This window comes from Lepisosteus platostomus, chromosome 25 (genome assembly GCF_059453375.1).
Source record: "Lepisosteus platostomus isolate fLepPlt1 chromosome 25, fLepPlt1.hap1, whole genome shotgun sequence".
NCBI classification, from domain to species: domain Eukaryota; kingdom Metazoa; phylum Chordata; class Actinopteri; order Semionotiformes; family Lepisosteidae; genus Lepisosteus; species Lepisosteus platostomus.
This window is the reverse complement of record NC_142635.1, coordinates 9,989,092-10,007,917: the sequence shown is the minus strand read 5'-3', so window position 1 is coordinate 10,007,917 and position 18,826 is coordinate 9,989,092. Positions and strand designations below refer to the sequence as shown.

Here is an 18,826-nt window from a genome sequence, read left to right as displayed (position 1 = left end):
TTGCGCTCCGGATAGGAACAGTGTGTTTACTAGTAATATTGACAACCGTAAGAGTTGGGCTTTATATAACGCCAAGAAGAAAAAAATTTGATAGCGTTTACAAACATGAAGTCGGTTCCTCTTCGTTTAGTTTGAGGATTAAGTACTTTTGTTTTCAAATATCTGCGCAATCATTATGGGAAGAAATACTATCCGAGCCTACATGTTTATATAAACATTAAAACCTTAAGAGTAACATTTATCCTGCAGCCTGGCTTTTTTCTACAGTTCATCCACTAGGGGCGCCATATCTTCATCTCACTGCGTCCTGTCAGGTCCAGCGAACTAAAGGGTTTGCTAAAACGGATCGTTAAGAGTTTTTATCTCTATACTTGAAGCGTGACTGTACATACCTTTCATTATGTGCTTTTATGGTTTGTGACTATGCACATTCTACATAAAACCGTGATAACAATCATAGCGTTTTTTAAAAAATCTTTTGCAAAGCTGGAACATCACTGTCAGCTGTGATTTCACTTAACGTGATTCATTGCAACAGCTGTTATTGATGTTGGCAATTATTCTTTAAAGATTTTTTTTTTCACAATCTAAGGGAGGATATACTTGCGTATAAGTTCGGTGTCTGTTAAGCGATATATGTAAGTATTGTATAATAAAATCAATCGAATGGTCAGATTAAGCCGAACAAGTAATCATATATTTTATTAATCTCTTTTTAGCAGGTTACTGGATTCTTGCCCGCTTCAGGGCTACAAAATATGAAGCATTCGTATTGCATAATTTCTAAAATCTAAAGGCAGGTGGTTGAAAATTTTCCAAACTCAAAAAGACGTGCATCTTCCTAGAGCGCATTGAGGGGGGGATTAATCCAGATCAGATCATTGGGATGTAAAAAAAATAAAATAACAGAACCTGTTGATTTTATGTGTTCATTTTTAAAAAGACAACCCCACCTCCGCCTCCTCCTTCCTTCCACAGCTTTGCAGACCCTGCAAAATCACGCCTTTCTAAAAAGTGAGGAACGAACCCCCCCTCAAATAAAACCACTCCTCCTCTTTAACATATTAGATCTGTGCTCCCTCCCCTTTTCATCTCATTATCTCTCGCCCGTTGTCTCTAGGTGAAGTAGCGCCGCCAGACTGAAGCAGGTGTCCAACATGGCGATCACGGGGAACGGATCTCTCCCTACATCTCTGGCTTTATTCTTGGTTTCGGCAGCTTTTCTTCTCAAAGGTAGGAACCCGAACTGCGCCCCCCTGTCCCCAACCCAGAAAAATAAAAAAGAGAGAATGGAATTTCTTTCCAGTCGGAGCTCTCTGCGGTTTGTGCAAAAGCAAAGGAATGGCAAAAGTATCAGTTTAAAAAAAAACGGGAAAGAAAAACAGTCAATTTCTGGGATGTTTAGAACCGTGTTCTGGATCGGGATGGATAAGTAAAATAAAGAAAAACTGAGTGAGATCGCTGCGTCCGAAGTGGGATTACGGTGTTGCGAGCCCCCCAAAAAAGAAATATATTCGTGCATGAATGTGAGAGTTGAGAAGTTGCGCGATTTGCCTGTCCTCGGTGCTGGCAGGCTCGCTACAGTCGCAGATTCATGCAGATGTTTCCAACTCCAATCACTGCTCCAGCAAACAAGTGTACTAGCCAAGTGCCTACCTCGCTCCTCGGGCAAACATTTTAGAAAGTGTTGGGTTTTTTTCTCATTGCGTGTTAGGAGAGAAAAAATGACTAGGACCTCTTTTTTTTATCCCCCTCTCTTTTTTTAAAAAAAAAACACCGAGTAAGACCTGGTTTTGGTTCCGTGTAGGCTGTTTTGCCGGGGACTGGAGATAACGGGTGATTGATGTAACTATTGGCGGAGAGCGCAGGTTAGGGTATGAATTAATGGTTGTGCTCCGAAAACAGGCAGCACAAACGGGGAAAGGGGATGCGGTAGTCTCTTCGGGGAGACTTGCAAGTGGCTTTAGCGGACAAATAACCCTGTTTTCGCGTCGCAGTAGGTCGGTGCGCCGTATCCTGCTCTTGTACCGCCGGTCTGTAATGTGCTGAAGCTCTGTGCGGCGATGTTTTGGCGGGTGGCTTTTGGGCATGTTAAGGGGGGGTTTACGTGAAAAAGGCGTCGTCTGAATTAGTTTTAAGTGCCCTCCGGGCTTTGTTGATGTTTCCACTTTCTGCCTGGATTTGTTTTTGTTGTTGTTATTATTAGAGTTCCGGAAACTATTCGCTACTTCTTGTGCATAATTAAAGGTTGTGCCGCTATAGTGGGATGAAACCTATGCAAGCGTGTTTCGTAGCCGTAAAATCGCTCTGCAAACTACACACGCTGTTTTCCCGTGCTTTGATTTGCTCGTCTCGTTCTTGCGAAATGCGGCTGAAAACTCCGACGTGCCTCATAATTGCACAGCTGTGTAGTGGGTCTGTGCCGGTTATATGTGTGTGTGGTTGTGCTGTTGTTTTTTTTCTCCCCCAAGTAACATGGTTTTTCAAATGCATCACCGGTTTAAATAGACGCAGTCTCTGCTAAACTTCGTTGAGCGGCAGTATGTAGCGAACACGAATAACAACTCGCCATGAGGGGGGGAAGTGGTTAAGAGATTTTATATCGTGCGAAAACCGAAAAGTTCTCATCTAAAAGAAACTGCACAGCTGAACGTTTTTTAAGCAAATTTGTCAAATTAATCGCGGCCTTAAAATATGCGTTAACAGTCGCGTTATTGGAGTTAAAGACCCCGAATTGTATCATCTGTTTATTCTTGACGCGTCTTACACAGGCTTGTTTGATGGAAACGGGGTATTTGAACGACTGGTTTTGATATCGGAGACGACGTGAAGGTTTTAGCCCTCAGTGCCATCTCTGAAACGCTTCCTTCTGGAGATCCTGTTTGAACGTAGCAGGCTTGGGAACTAAGAGGGCAGTGTTTGCTTTGAACAGAAAGACGGCGTGAAAACAGCGCTCCGGCTTAGTCATAGCTGCACTTGTAAACAATAAGCTCGTGATATTGGTTGTGCATACTGTAAATATTCGAGAAAAAAGCTTTGCCGAAAAAAATAGGTGCATGTTCGGATGTACAAATCCCCTTTGGACATCAACAGGTGGAAGACCATAAAATCTTTAAAATCTCTCCACCCCCCTATATTATTAGCACCTACGGCAAAATCTGATGAATCTCGCTGCTATTATTTTTTTTAAATCCAGACGGAGCGGAAAAAATGCATGAGTGGCTGAAAGGTTTTTTTTTTTTATTCAACAGGAGACTCTCTCTCCTACGTTTGGAAACTGGCTTTCAGAAAATCGGTTATTTTAATAAATGTATGACTCTATTTTGCTCAATGCATTAAAACAGCGTCTTAACGATCGTGGCATTGGTTAGAAATATTTGCATTGTCTTCTAGTGATGTGCCTCACCGACTCAATACAGCAATTCATTATAAACTCGCTGGGGCGTCCGGATAGGGGGGGAAACAACTCCCCTGTTGGAAAACCGAGAGTCTTTGTCTTTAATAGCTGTCCAGAAAATGATGATTAACATAAAAGCCCAGAGGTCTGAAACTCATGAGCATACGGGTCTTAATTTCCTGAAGTTTCTGTGGAGAGAGGAAAGCAACTGTAGTGCTTCTCGTTTGTTACCGTCTTGTCTGCGATATCTGTTGGAAAATGCCTTTACCTCTTTAAAAAAAAAATGGATAGCTATCATTCTGTGAACTTTTAAGTGCACTCAGGGAATAACACTACTTTATACAATATGCTAAGCATTGCGGGAATTTAAGATTAATGTAGCTACTGCAGGGAGGCATAAATTGCATGGTATCCAAGCCAAGAAATGCTGCAGGGTCTTTTGTTTGATTGCTTATTATGTAGATATTGCCACATTGTTGGTTTGATCAACTCCAAAATATACTGCCTTGTGACCAAAGTACTTAAATATCAATGAATGCCTAATGTTAGGAAGGGACCCACAAAAGGCAAGTTTGGAAAAGCAAGCAAATGGCATGACTTTTCACAGCCTTTCTCTTCCTAATTGCTGTTCGTGAGCTTCAACATTGACTCAGTTGAGGGGCCCAAAACTACGGGCAGTTTAATTGTTTGTGCTTCCCGACAGGCATGCCTCTTGACTTACTATAATAAAGCCCATACAAGCCTTAGACTTAGTGTTCTGAAAAGATTAGTTCAACTTCTTTGCTTCCGCAGATAAAGAGCAGGATTTTACATAAGCATGAATGAACCAGTTCAGCCCAAGAGTTAGGCCTGTCTTCCAACCTGTGGAGCATCAGTAGGCATACTGTATATTTTAAACTGTATATACAGTAAACTGTTGCTTTTAATTTCAGCCTCTTTTTTTTGGCTGGATTCATGCTATGTGGTTCCTAAGCTATACATGTGTGTCTCTATATTCATCTAGTCATTTCAAGGAATCAACTTAAACAGCAGAATTGTTTTAGTTCACTCACTAATGGATCAATTTCCCAAACTCAGCCTCTCTCATGGGAAGCTTGGGAATTTTCTAGCTGTTTTATTCAGGAACGTCTAGTGTCTCAGTGACAGAGTCCACAAAGGGGGTATTTGCGGACACTGCTATCATGGAGTAAATCTTCTCATGAAGTTGTGCAGTTTTTTTTGGTGGTTTTTAAACCACACCCAAGATGGGCTTATAATTTATAGCTTGCTCTGTTTTGCTGTATTGGATGGTTGCTCTAGTTTCATCTTTAGAAGATCTAAGACTAATATTGAAATGACTGCACTTTTTATACACATTTGGAAGTTTACCAGATCTTTCATCTGTCTGGGATGGCTTCTTAGGACTTTTAATTGAAAACAGGTGGGCATTGATAATCTATAATAGAAAGTAACTTAATAGTTACTAAGAGTAGGTTATTGTTTTATCCAGGAACAATTGTTAACATTCAGTATCACTGTTAAAGGAACACAACCAAAAGGTATTAAATAACCTGATATCAGAAGGTTATTATTGTTATATTAACAGTTTACTGGAACACTGTAGCTGGCGAAAGAATAGCATAACCCTCTGTTTCCAGGAGAGCAACCTATATGCACGTTTTTTGTGATGTCAGGCTGGGTTGAGTTTGAAACTTCAGTGCAGTAGATTATTAATAGTATTCTACAAGATGTACTGTAACAGGAAAATGATTGGTAAAAAATACCTGTTGTACAATAGTTTTCTACAGTTCACCATAGTATATCTATTTTACTTCAGTTTCATGGTTGGGGAATGTTCTTTTCCAACAATGATTTTTTCTTTTAGCCGTTAATACTAGTTGCCATTCATGGCTAGGGGCATAATAGTAGTGTGGCAGTTAGCACTGCAGTCTTACAGCTCCTGGGTTTGGACTGGGCATCGTCTGAGCAGTGTTTGCATGTTCTCCCTGTGTTCGCGTGGGTTTTCAGCAGGTGCTGTGGTCTCCTCTCGCCTTCCAGAGACATGCTGGCAAGATTAATTAGCTTCTCTACGTTGTCCCTGTGTGCTTATATATATATATGTGTGTGTGTGTGTCTAGTCCAGGGTGTAGTCCAGCCTTATGTCTCATGCTTCTGTGGCAGGATTGGAGTTGCAGTCATCCTTACCAAGAAAAACATCTTTCTGATGAGAGAGAGATGGTTTCATGACGGTTCCAGAAATGCGTTGTTCAGCCAGGTAACGTGCCACACCTAACATCAGTCCTATATTTGTTTTTTACTTTTCTTCAGAGGAGTGAGCTCCAGCGAGTGGCACACATGTGAAGCGGCGTTGCCGAACAGCGATTCTCTCGAGTACTGACTTAATCATTTGCTTCCTTTAGATCCAGTCCCACTGGGGAACAGTAAACAGGTGGTGGTGAAATTTCTTCTTTGGTGATGTTATTCTGTATAGTATTGTCAGGGCAGAAAGTGCTGCAGTTTTTAAGTTTTAAGTTTGTAATTTCTTCCTTGCAGGAATGATCATTTGTAGACCAAAGAATTTGTACTTAAAATCACTTTGGATCATCATCATGCACCAAAAATGTGTTTTTAATGTATTGTTTGGGTGAGGGAATGACTACAGTGCTAACTTTTCTTTTAACCTAGGGAGGAATTTGCCTAATAGAGCAAGACTGTACTGCAGCCATTTCTGCTTTTTTTTTTGATCTGTCAGAACTCCAGGTTGTCTTACTCTCCAAGTTGTAGCGGAATCCCAAAGGCGTGACATGCTGATCTTTTCTTCCTCTGCAGTTCTCTCTTACTGGGGGGTGTAAAAGGCTCTCCTTTCGGTCATGCTGTTTACCGCATGGGTTGTGCGGCGTCGCACCAAAATGCTTTCAGGAGATGCTATTGAGCAGGTCACCGATTGCATAGGGGCTTTGTTCACCCACTGGCACAATTAAGTGAATCCTGGAAACAAAATACAGAGAACATCAAAGTTAGCCATGCTTATTATCCTCCTCCTACAGTGTTTACAAAGGAGTTTGGTTGCGGGTTTTTCTTCAGAGTTATGCTTTTGGGAAGGTGCAGGCAATCAATTCATAGCCAGTGGCCATGAAAGGAAAAGCACACTTTTACCAGCGACTGGGAATTTTAGAGTGATCAGTGATCAATCAGTCCTTTTAGTGTAACAGGAATGTTGAAAATATGTTCACGAGACGCCATTGATGTAGAAATATTGAATTGCTACTGCCGCTTCCAAATGTAAATTGAATTCTGCCAAGTTTCAGCTGTCAATATTACCCTCATCAGTGGGTGATACATTTTTTTTTATTTTTGAGAATTCAAACAGTATTTAGTGGGAGTCTTTGTTACCCGAGTGTCTGCATTAATGGAAGACATTAAAACTAATAAGGCGCTGCTGTTCAACACATTCCTTTCAAGAAGTGCATCAAGAAAATGGTTCACGTTAAAATTGCAGATAAAGGCGGTAGGCTTTGCTAGCGGGCTTTTCATTGAATTCAGACCCACTTGTCTCAAAATTCTGAAAAAATACTTTATCAGTATTCAGTGTAAATATTTCAACATGAAAGGGACTAAATATCAAATATCGCACATGTCACGTGGGAATAATTTTCCATAATCAGCATGTGTCCTTCTAAAGGTTGTTCAGTGGGTCTGCAGGGCACTGTTAGTTTTTTGTCATTAAGAGAACCCCCAGAATACACATTTTAACTATGTAACCATACAATAATTAAATCAGTTTAATGTGCTGCTTTTTTAGCTTGCCGTCAGTCAGAGATAAGAGCCTTTAACAGAGCAGTTTCATCTTTCCTAGGTTTTACTTTAAGCTTCGTTAGTCATACCTTAACTCAAAATAATTGCCACGTGCTCATGTGTGCTCAGTGAAGCTTGGGGCAAAGCCTTCCAAGGCTCAATTCAATGTGAAGTGTCCTTTTTGCATACACAAGCTGTCTGTATGTTGGGTGGAATGTGCCCTGCATTAATGCAAGTGCGCAGTAGTACACTTAAACATCTGAACTTTGTCAATGTAATAAATACTGTGGAGACAGTGCTGTGGTTTGCTGTGATGTATCTGATGCTTCTTGTGTCAGTACTGGATTTTTCATGAACTGCACGGTGTCACATGTTGCTTGGGACGGCCAAATTCGATGAAATTGGTTAACCGGGCTTTTGTTTCGGGAAGAAGTTTTTTTTTTTTCTCCTTTGAAGTGTAGAATGTGTGGGGTGCCACTTGGCAGCTAAACTAATACCTTTAGCCTGAAAATGAAAATGGGTGATGGAGCTTCTAATCCGCATAAGAATTTTTATGATGGATTAGAGCTGGCTTCCACCAGCTTGCTTCTGTATTGATCATGCGCTGTGATCGTCATTAACAGAAGCCCACACAAATGAGAGCATGAGGGGTGCCCAGACTTTCTCTAATGCTTAGTTTACATTGCCGTTCTCTAGGGCTGCGATAAGAGTTCCAAAAGATAACACAGTGGGAAGGAAGGAAAAAACATTTGTTTGTTGACGTTCTCCTCCAAATCATTTTCTTAGGGGTTCTGGTGAAGATTTGTTTTCCCCTCCCAAGAATAATGGGAAATTTTTGCAGGCAAATGTTTTAAATTTACAGGGGGTGGGTGGATGAAATGAAAACTTATTTTAAGTCTCACGCAAACCTTACAATCATGTAGAAGGGAATGTTTACATTTGTATGTTTTTTTTTTTTCTGAGGGGGTGGGAGTGTAGGAGGGCAATTTCTTTGGCAGGGTCACCTTGTCTGTACTTCATTCCCCTGAGTGTTGCCAGTTGTCTTGTTCAACTAAACTTTCTGGGAATGACCTGTTTTTTTTTTTTTACTAATTCGGCCCTTTTGGCTGACAGCACATCTTTTATTTCACACTCACTCCTGCTCCTGCTCTTGTCTCCATAGGGAGATATTTTGTCCAGATTGACTTAGCAGAGGGACCCTGCATCCCAGCTGGAAAGCCATAGAAACGGCACAAGAGTTAAATGTTGTATAGTTAGAAGCGTGACTCCCATCAATCTCCTCCTCTCAATAATAAATTCCCTTTCTTTGGTACTGAAAGACATTTTTCTTCTATGACATCAGTGAAAGTAGGGTAAGAGACAAAGAAGATGTAGAGCACTGAACAGCCATTGTTTTAGGCCTCATTGAGGTAAAGTGGGGGAGGAACTCTTTGGTTGTTGCCATGCCAACATTTGTAAAATCATTTTAACTAAGAGGGAGTTTTGTTAACCATAGCATGTTCTCCATCTGTAAAAAAAAAGTGTGCTGTATGAGCTTTTTTTTAATTTGGGAACAACAGTTATCTGTAAAACTTCAAGTACAGAATGGGTCTCCACTGATTCATGTTTCAGACATTTGCAAATGAATATAAAAGGATTTGTAGCTACCACCAAGAACAAATGCTTGTATTCATATGCATTTTGTACATGATTACCTCTGTGTAAATGACACTCCCTGTCCGAGCTGTAACATAAAACATGCTCTGATTTTCTGATAAAAATTCTGGCTTTTGGGGGGGGGGGGGTAAAATATTTTTGCAACAAAGGCCATTTTTTAACTAAAAATCCTACAGGTCAGCATTTGTTTTGTGTTGTTTTTGCTGCATTTCATTCTAGAATGTAGATTGTTGAGAAGAAGAGCGGAGGGTCTTTATTTCAGAGAAGCATTTATGACCGAGATGGTCTGTCTTGTATGCTGAATTTATGGGATTAGCGAATTTGGAATTGGTTTAGTTGGCTTTAAAGGCTAGCCAGTGGGCCTCTTCATTTCAGGCATGAAGCCTTCACAATTCTTAATTTGTATCCCTTAAGGCACCTAAGGAAAAAAAGCAAATAAGCTTATCTTTCTTTGCAATGGCTTAAAAATTAAATAATTGCACTTAACCAAAAAGCTCACCAAGAAAGCATCCTTACCTACCACTGAATATTTACAAAATGTCTTCCTTAAAGCTTATTTAAAATGGATTTCTAGCTGTTGATTTATGAATACAGATTTGACCTTAGATTTCTCACGCCTTTCCTGTGTGCATAGGTGTCCACGTTTTGAGTACAATTAGCTGTCAATCAAAAACGGACAAAAGGCAGTTAGGCCTACTAGAAATCGGTCCTGAATGGTCTTGGTTCTAAACAAGTTTTAGGAAATGTCAACGCTATTGGGATTCAGTCCTCTGTTAGGACATTCATAGTTCTTTTCTTCCATTTTGATTGGCAGCTTTGCTGTGTTCTTTCAAGACTTGCTTTCCTACTTTCTCAAAAGTGCAAGTGTACATCCACTTTTTCTTTTCAGGAAGAACATTTGCTTCACCAGCAGGAGCTTTGCTCTTGAGGTCAAAATGACTTTTTTTTATAGTGATAAAAGTTTGAGAAAGGGGTTAACTTTCAAGATAGTGATTCATTCGCTTTTCTTTAATGTAACTTGGAAAAACTAATGTTCTGAACAAAGTTTTTTTTTTTTAGTGTTACTATAACAGTACATGTTGAGCCCCTCTGACATCAGATTGTACATTTGTCCCCGACCAGTAAGAATTGAGCAGACCCTCTCCTTTTCCAGATCTGTCTTGCAACTTTTGTCCTTTTACTTTCTAATCTCTCCCTCAGGCTGTTCTCTCAGGTTTGGAGTCTTTTGTTTTTCTTTTTAATATTCACACCATCAAGCCTCTGCTTCTCTCACCTTTGTTTTCTTGTAGGCAAGGGATATTCCTCACAATGTGCTCCGTCAGGCTTATTCTTTAACGCTGTCTTCCCTTCACTAGGAGTTTTCATTCTGATCAAACTTTGTGGAATCCAGCCCTTTAAAGCACCCTCTTGGCTCTTACCCATGGTTTCCTTTTACCTCTCTCTCAGGCTGCCCATTCACCTGCAGCTGTTGTGACAGAGTGGTTCACTGTGGTTTACTCTGTAATGTGGACTCTGTTGCTCTCTTGTCTGCAGTTACAAGAATATGCTGCTGCCTTGCCAGGCATTGCCACCCTTCTCTGAGCGCTAAAACGCCTTCTGTCCTGTCAGCCCTCGTCCGGCATGCCCCTCCTGTTCCTGGGCAGCGAACATCGTCGTGGGGCCTGGAGAACGAGCTACTGCACAGCCTGCCTGTCCAGAACCTGTGACACACCCTTCCCGTGTCTTTCCCACGGGCTTGATGGCCAGCTCTAGGAAGAGGTCCTAGCAACAGAGCACTAACTCGCTGTCTCTCTCCTTCTCCTGGATGATACCCTTTTTGGGTGTTGAAACCTCCCTGCTCCGAAGTGGGCATTAACCAAGATGGTGCTGTCCTGTGGCGACGTGGTGCTGCTCTTGCTCTGCGTGGGGTAGCTGCTTGCCACTAGCATGACATCTGCTGGTTTGCTGTCCTGTTCCTTCCTAGTCGAGGCTCTTGGGCCGGGGTGTGGGTGTGGCTTTGTAGGGACCTGTCCTAACACCTCCTTTCTGTCTCACAGAATTCTGCTCTTCTGAGTGTCCCTCACTCAATTTGTAGGGGTGCGAGGTTTAACCCATTTCTAGCTCCTTTCAGCAGCCATCTTGGCACGAGGCTCCCTACAAACGCCTCTCTCACGCCATCACAATTCTTACCCCTTTTTTTTTCTTATTTACAGCTTTGGACGTGTTCTCTCGGATGTTCTGGTGCGATTACAAGCCTTCTTTTATTTTCTGCATGTTGTTTTTGGCATTGTATTTGTTCAATAAAGTTTTTTTTTTTTGGTTTGTTTGTTTTCCATGGTCATGTTCAAGATGAAATTAGATGCTGTTTTAACAATCAGAATGCCTGCACTGCAAAGTGAAAGCAGTTTGCACTTCACTTATTTACAAGTAAACCTGATCAGTCATTATGTGAATATACCTTCACATTAGCAGGAAATTGGAAACCATCTTATTAACCAAGGGTGTAGACATATTCTGCTGGAAGTTAATGAACTGAGGAATTGAAATCTGAGACGCACACAATTTTCTTTTTTTTTTCTGCTTAACTCGGTGTGGATAAAAAAGCAGCTCTCTATACATCATGTTGGCTCTTCTATAAGGATGATTTCCAATTAAGAAGGGATTACAGTGATCTATTAGCCTTTCTCTAATCTTTTTAAGTACTGTACAACATCATAACACGTCCCAAGATCAAGGTCAGACACTTAATTTTTCTAACTTCAAGATTTACTTCATTATTTGCTTGAAAAGCTATTTTTTTCCTGCACTTGCTAACTAAATAGGAGGCACATTTTTAATTTAAACACCATAGTGTTTTATAGCTAATTGATCTAGCTCTCTTATTTGCACACACTTTTTGTCTGTTTATAACTTGAAGCTTTCAAGTAATGAACATTAATTAGGGCTTTGTTCAAAAGCTTTAAGTTTCTTTCCTAGAATTACCTAGACTTCTGAGGTAGTTCCTAAACTCTATCTGAGCTTTGTCATGTGTTAATGCACTGTGCTCAGTATTGCATCCTATATTACCCAAGAAAAAATGTTAAACCCCCCTTTTTTCCCATATTTACACAGAAATTGTAGATTTTAGCCAGACTTTGTGAATTTCCATTGATTTAATATAGAGATGGGGCAGGGGGGGATCTTTTCTGTTAGTGCAGTAGTACAGATAACATCTACAGTAGGTTCTGCAGTGCTCTCTCCTAAATTTCTGAGATTTAAGGATTTAAACATGTATGTCCTTAAATGTAAATTATTTTTTCTTTTTGGGCTTTATTTTAGCAGTGGAGTGAATATACTTTAAGATTATCCTCAAACTTGATTACTGACATTACGTTCTTTCCGTGTTCCCTTTATTTGGCGGTAGCCTGTTGGGATCAGTGCAAAAGGGTAGCGAAAAAATTGCCAAAGCTCGATCAAGTTTTTTTTTTTTTTAAATCATGAACTCTCAGCAACGATTGAAGACATTCTGTTCATTCTTGACCGCACTGGGAATTTCAAGCACTGTAAAGCAAGCGTATCTTTAACTGCCAGGCCCTTGAGATAACGTTTCTGAAACCATATAGATAATGTGAAAATAAAAGTTGATCATTTTTATGAAAGAAAGGGCCGAGGATTAATTTGGCAATGTCTATTGATGTGAAACGAATAAAAAAAATACGTAGCGTTCGACATGGTGCTTCATATTTTAGTATGCGAGACTTAATATAAGGTTAGTTTATGTTCTATTTACATATAATTTCTGATGCAGCATCCTGCTTGTAGATTGTTTTGGGGGGATTCCTGATTCTTGTGGCCAAGCAGTTCTGAATTGCCATCAGTTGTAGTTTATTTTGTAGTTGTACACACATTCATCAACACATATGATCTGGTTTTACATGTTGGTGTCCTGATATTCTTAACAGAGCCATACAAAGTGTGATTTATTAGTCTCAAATGCTAGGTGCATTGAGTGTTCAGTCATGGGGGTGCAGTAGAATCTGAGCCATGACTGGTTATAATATGACTTCCATTGGAGAAAGTAGGGGAAAAAAACAGGCAAACATCTGACTATAAGACAAAACTAAACCTATTAAATTCAGAATTATTTAGAGCGCATTTGTAAATTTGAAGAAAGCACGTCAGCTGTTGTAACTATCCGGTTATTTTGAATCTCGTCCAGTGCTACACAACTGAAATGAGTGTAATAAAACTCCGGGGACAGCCCTCAAAACATGCAAACACAACGGTTAGGTGCTGCAAACTGGTTTGAGGTTCAGCTTGTCCATGAAAGTGAATGTCTTGCATACAGCCATCCCGAATTTTCTGTGAAAGATCTGAAACCCGTGAGGTGCAGGAGTTGGAGCAGAATCTCTGCGGCTGCGTTGAGGTGTTTCGCCTTTTCGAGATGGGTTTTTGTATAATTCCTTTGAGATTCAGAATGAAGGGGTGGGGATGGGGGTGGGGGGGGGAGCATCAGAAATCAGGATACTGGGTCCTTCTCTTACATGACCCAACATTTATCTGAAATTCACTGGATCAGTATTTCTGTGGGCTGGTGTGGTTGTAAACTATAATTTTATCAATTTCTCCTCACGTCCGGCCCACATTGTATCTCCTCACTGGCTTATTGAATTTTCTGGAGTCTACTATTAATCTTTTTTTTTTTCCTTCCATGTTATGCAGGCACAGTTCACGGTTTGTGCATTCACGTTGAAGGTATCATAACTGGTAAAGTTGGGCAAGATAATGTAGTGCCCTTAGTAATCATTTGTAAAGGGCACAAGTTTGCCAGGGTTTATTTTTAGCAACAATTGATTTTTCTGTGACACATAGGGCCAACCCAATTGAAAATGAAGCAGTGCATAGTCTACAGAGGGAAAATTACACATATAAGGGCATTCAATACTGTAGCTGATCCAGAAATCTATTGGTGAACATTTAAGACTGTGACCCATGGTTACAAATCTCATCTCTTAATGTTTGACTCCTTACCCACAATGCATCTCACGTCAGTGTTTATGGTGTAGCTTGAGTTTGCATTATATCACATAAAACTCATGGTGCATAGTAAGATACGGTATCTAATTAGCAGTAGGCTCCCAAATGAACTTTCATTTATCACAATACATAAAAAGAGTCAGCTGTTAATGTGTGAGTAAGGATTAAGTCTTTTGTATAAAATATTTATGTTTAAGTTTCCATCATTTAACAAATAGTTGATGATAATTAGAGCAGTTGATTACGTGAGCAAATGCCTTCTTTTACTGAATTAAGTACTTTTAATGTGGCTATGGATAAAGCACTCTTCTATTTCAAGCTGGCTGACTTATTTTTACAGATTTCTAAAAATAAATGCAGAATTTCAATGGGGAATGTCTTTCTGTGCAGACACAGGAAAGTGGCAACTTCAGGTAAGTTAATCAGAGCTGCGCTGGTTTTACAAAAGGATTAGAGAATCGGGGAATTTTGTGCAAGCAAATGCAATCCTTGCCCATATCAGGTGGCATTGTAGCTTTAGAAAACAGTTCAGTACCTGAGCTTTGTTCCCATGGGTTTCTTCAGCCACTCTATAATGTGTAAAATGCTAGGGTAGTAATATCGCTTCTATTTGTATTGCATTCTGCCTGTATTAAAAGATTACGAGCTGCTACTGTGTTGTGAAATAGTACGATGGCTGTTTTGCATAACTCTTATTCACATAAACTCGTTAAGAATTGCTATAAGTATTGTTTAATATAAATACTGTGCACTACACTTCATTTTGTGAAGGTGTTTGTTTTGAGAGTCATCATAATTCCTTAGAGGCTGTCTCTTGCCTTTCCCACAGGGAGTTACACTGAGGCCAGTGCAATTTTTAGATAAGTCGCATCTTAGCTTCTGTTTTACATATGCATATGGTTCTGTAGACACACATTTGTAGTCAACTTTGTGTTCGCCCCTGTTGCTGACAGTACAATGATGATCATGACAGCAGTGCGATTCACCAAAACCTCAAACCATTGTCGTGCAGAGAACAAGAGGCCCAGAGGAATTTGACACTGTGGCATCTTTAGAGGAAGTGGTTTTTATGGTAATATTGGCCGATTGAATACAGTGATTGGTCTTTTTGTCGTCCTTTATGCTTTTTTATCATCACCAACTTATTTCTAAAGGACTGCCTTGCTTTTGCATTTTGTCATATATTGGAATGATGTTGAAGAGGAAGTTGTGGTGAAGTTTCTTTGCTGAGGATGCAAGAAGAAATCCTCTGATGAACAGGTTTTGGGGGTAAAAGAAATCCTGAACACAGTACCTACTTGAAAATAGAGCTACCCGTTTGATATCATTGTTGTTTTGGGGTTTCAGTAGCTTGGGGTACTTTTGTTCATAATGACCGAGTCTTTACGCTGGGAGTGCTTTTTACTTGCTTCTTCTTGTGACTCTGCTTGCAAAAATGATTCAGCATGTTGGACACTTTAATGACATTTAATGAGTTGGAAGATGTCGGCTTTTTCTCGGGTAACAATTCCTCTTTTGAAAGCTCTTATTGCTCCCCCAACAAGAGCTTCTTTTGAGGTAGAAAACCCGAGTTTCCAAGCAGACAAAGATTAATACTTGGTGCATTTTATGTTGTATTTTTTTGAGTGCTTTCAAAGTCCAGTCACTTAAGGAATCACAAGTGCCACACATCTTTTATTTTCTTCTTTTGTCACGATTCAATTTCTCTCTGGCGCTGGAAACTTCGAGAGCATGACAGATTGTAAGGCTATAGAATTCACCCCTTTGTTGCATTTCCCTCGCTGGGTTTGTTTGTTTTAACCGTCAGTGAGCCGCGTTTCCGAGGTTTCACGGCCCTGACTTCATTTGTTGTCACGTCCCACTCCAAGGGCAAAGTGGAAGAAATGTCATAATCTGTTTTGAGATGAGAACCAGTGGCAATGAAATTGTGTCCTGTGGTGCACCCTAGGTCTCTGAAAAATGATCCAATTTCTTCTTGTAAAACTAGGTCGTACAGTAATCTCCCAATGTCCTATACAGGCGAGGAAAAAAAAAGAAAAAGACCTGTTGAGGCTCTCAGTAGGTAATTGTAGAACATTCTAGGGGTTCTGTGTAAAAAATGTCATGCTTTAATGTCACACAGAAACCTAGCTCTCAAGGTCAACAAAAAGGACATTTTAACTTTCATCTTTTGATACTGGTTTTTAAGGAAAAAATAACATAATAACCCACTTTGATTTATTTATTTTCCCTCGCAGGTGCTGCTCTTTATCGTTACCAGGCTCCCTTTTACACGACGGACAGTAACAATTGAATGGCATGACTTCAAAAGAGCAGGTGTTTTATGTCAGGGTATGATAGCTAAATGCTACATAGGTCAATAAAGCTTGGCCTGTATCATTTCTGCCTACCCAAGTCCTTCATTAAATCCCACTTTTTTCTGTTCTCAAGCTGTTGTTTTACGTGTGACACTCATGTACAATGACCGACACATTTTAACCCAGTCCATACCACACAGAGGAGGACTGACAGTCTGGCAAGCGATTGTTCTGAATGTGTTTGGCATTCTGTCGGGGTGACAGGTGGTACTGCAAAGTTGCAGGAATATTCACTTGAAGGCCTTTTAAAGGACTTTTATTTTGCACACATATCATTCAAAAGCTGATAGCTCAAGTCGACCTGGCATAGCATCACTGTACCCAGCTCAGTAGGAATATGAGACATTATTACAGTTATTTTTTTTGTCCTCTCTTGTCCTAGCTTATTAAGATTTAATGATCACAAACTTCAGAATGTTGCACCAGTTTTTATGCCACTTCAGAAAAGTAGTTTGAGGGGAAGCCAACGCACATTAAAACTTTGTTTGCCAAATAATTTTTTTCAGCAAGTGGCTTTCTGCTATGTGTTAAAACATTATTAAATCTGCTGTTGCCAAAAAAAAGCACACAATCATATCCTGTAATCCAGTAATTTAAAACGCATTACAGATCTTACAGAATGCCAGGCAGGGGAGGGAGAAACAAGCTTTGCCAAACAAGAGGCAATTTAACCTAATCTGCTGCAAACTCTGTTCGAAGTTTTGTCTACATTTTATGTAGATGTTTTATTTCGCTATTTGATTGACTGTCCATGTGTTATTTGCATGGTTAATTGTGTTTGTGTTAATTTTAATGTAAAGTGCTTTGTGTTGGTTCTCTTTTTTTCCTTCTGGTTGTTGAGTTTTTGCCAAACTCAGTCTCAGCCAAAACATGAAAAGCAGAATGTTATTAGCCTTTGGCCAGTTACAAGTTAGACTGAAGTCTTTACGAGGCAGACTAAAGAACTTACATTGGTTTTTTTTTATTGCAGGAGGTAGTAAAGGGCTCAAATTGAAATAATTTGCTTTTAGGTTGCTGTACATTAGAAGGACTGTGCAAGTTTGCAGTATTACAGACATTTTCCTTACAGCACTGTAGGTCTGTCTGTACTGTGATGGTGATGTTGTTTTAAGTGACCTGTTTCTTCAGGATTCAGCCCTCCATTCCCTGTTTTCTGCTAGATGGTAGATCTGGGAAGCTTCTTGATCATGTAGTTTTAACAGACGGAGTGATGAAGATTGCACTGTATGGTATATAGATTTCTGTGGATAAATTTGGCACTCATCTTTCTAGTGAAGTCAGTTGACTTGGCCCATCTGTCCAGCACAAGGTTTTTCTCCGTCACAGGTTTGTGACCAGGTTAGTCTTGGCTTATTGCCAAAGCAGTCCCAAATGAGGGAGATAAACAGGCTTTCATGCAGGACTTCTGATTTATTCATTTCCTTTCTTTTTCTTTTTTTTATGCACTGGACTGTAAAGGAGGGCCTTAGGAGTCCTAAAAAAGGTCTGACTGGCAAAAATGTGAACTTCGGGGAAAAAAGCTAAATAAGCTTTCAGGGGACAAGGAAAACATTGCTCACTTGTTTTTTTTTTGGAGAGAGATTTTGCGTTCTTTAAAACATAACGAGTTTATTTGGGCTTCCGTTACTGTAACTCACTCTGAAGAACGTTTTCTGCGTAACAAAGTTTAAATGCCTGCCTGCTCTGCCTTTTTTGTTTTGTTTCCACACACTGTTCGAATTCAAGACCATAATAAATTATGCATGACTTCTGTACTTGGGGGAAGATACTTAATCAATGATAAACTTTGCCATAGTTTGTCAGCAATTGATTAGGAAAGTAACATGTTCATTCTCCATTCCTGGTATCATAAGAGCAGTTCAATACACATCTACATTCTAGGGGGATTTATAAAGTATGTAATTCCTTCTTTAAGAAGCTCTGTTCTTTTCTGATAAAGTTGGTAAGAAGTCGATGCTGTAGCTGCTTCAGATGTTTTTTTATTACTAGGCTAAGAAATTTTGACCATTAAAAGTTTTACTGCAGTTTTACACTCTGTAGCAACAACACGTAAAAGGCTGATGTCCAGAATTGCATTGTTCGTTTTGTGTGTAATCTTGTCCACCGTCACTGACAGTAAGCTGGTTTAGATGCTACTTAGAAAGTGCGCTGTACCTCCCATCTGCTTTCGCCTTTCCATATTTGGCTAAACTCTTGAGGCTTCACTTGATAATAAAGTGACGTGAAAATGAAATAGTATTCAAGCAATTTTCCGATATAGGATCTTTGATAAAGACGGAGGACACCCGTTTTTCAATATTTAGAGTACTTGCGTGCCCTGCTACAGCCTTTCAGATTGTGGCCCTGCCTTGTGCCCTGTACATCCAGGATGCTCCGGCTTGCCACAACACTTGGCAGGAGTAAGCGGCCAAATTAATATGGGGGAATGGCGCTTGGAAGCTAATGCGTATGTTACTTTGCATCCAGATTTATTCTGCTGAAACCACACCAGCGTCTTCTAATATTAATCTTCAAAGAAGCGTATCCTAACATGGATCGTCTTTAATCAAGAAGAGCTCAGTGATCCCAAATGTGGTCTTTTGGATTGCCAAAAATCTATGTGAAAATAACCATATCTGTATTTCATTGGTCTACCTTTTCTTGCTAG

The 18,826-nt window shown here is 40.0% G+C and overlaps 1 protein-coding gene across 4 annotated transcripts in view; it reads left to right on the top strand.

The window, feature by feature from the left end:
* The first annotated feature begins 1,075 nt into the window (after positions 1-1,075).
* cadm1a (cell adhesion molecule 1a) overlaps positions 1,076-18,826 on the top strand; it is a 320,960-nt gene continuing 303,209 nt past the window's right edge. For all 4 annotated transcript variants that reach the window (XM_088618972.1, XM_088618971.1, XM_088618970.1 and 1 more), the window contains exon 1: positions 1,076-1,233. In XM_088618972.1, the coding sequence (XP_088475098.1) occupies positions 1,158-1,233 (76 nt within the window). In that variant the 5' untranslated portion in view covers positions 1,076-1,157. The remainder of the gene's footprint in view (positions 1,234-18,826) is intronic.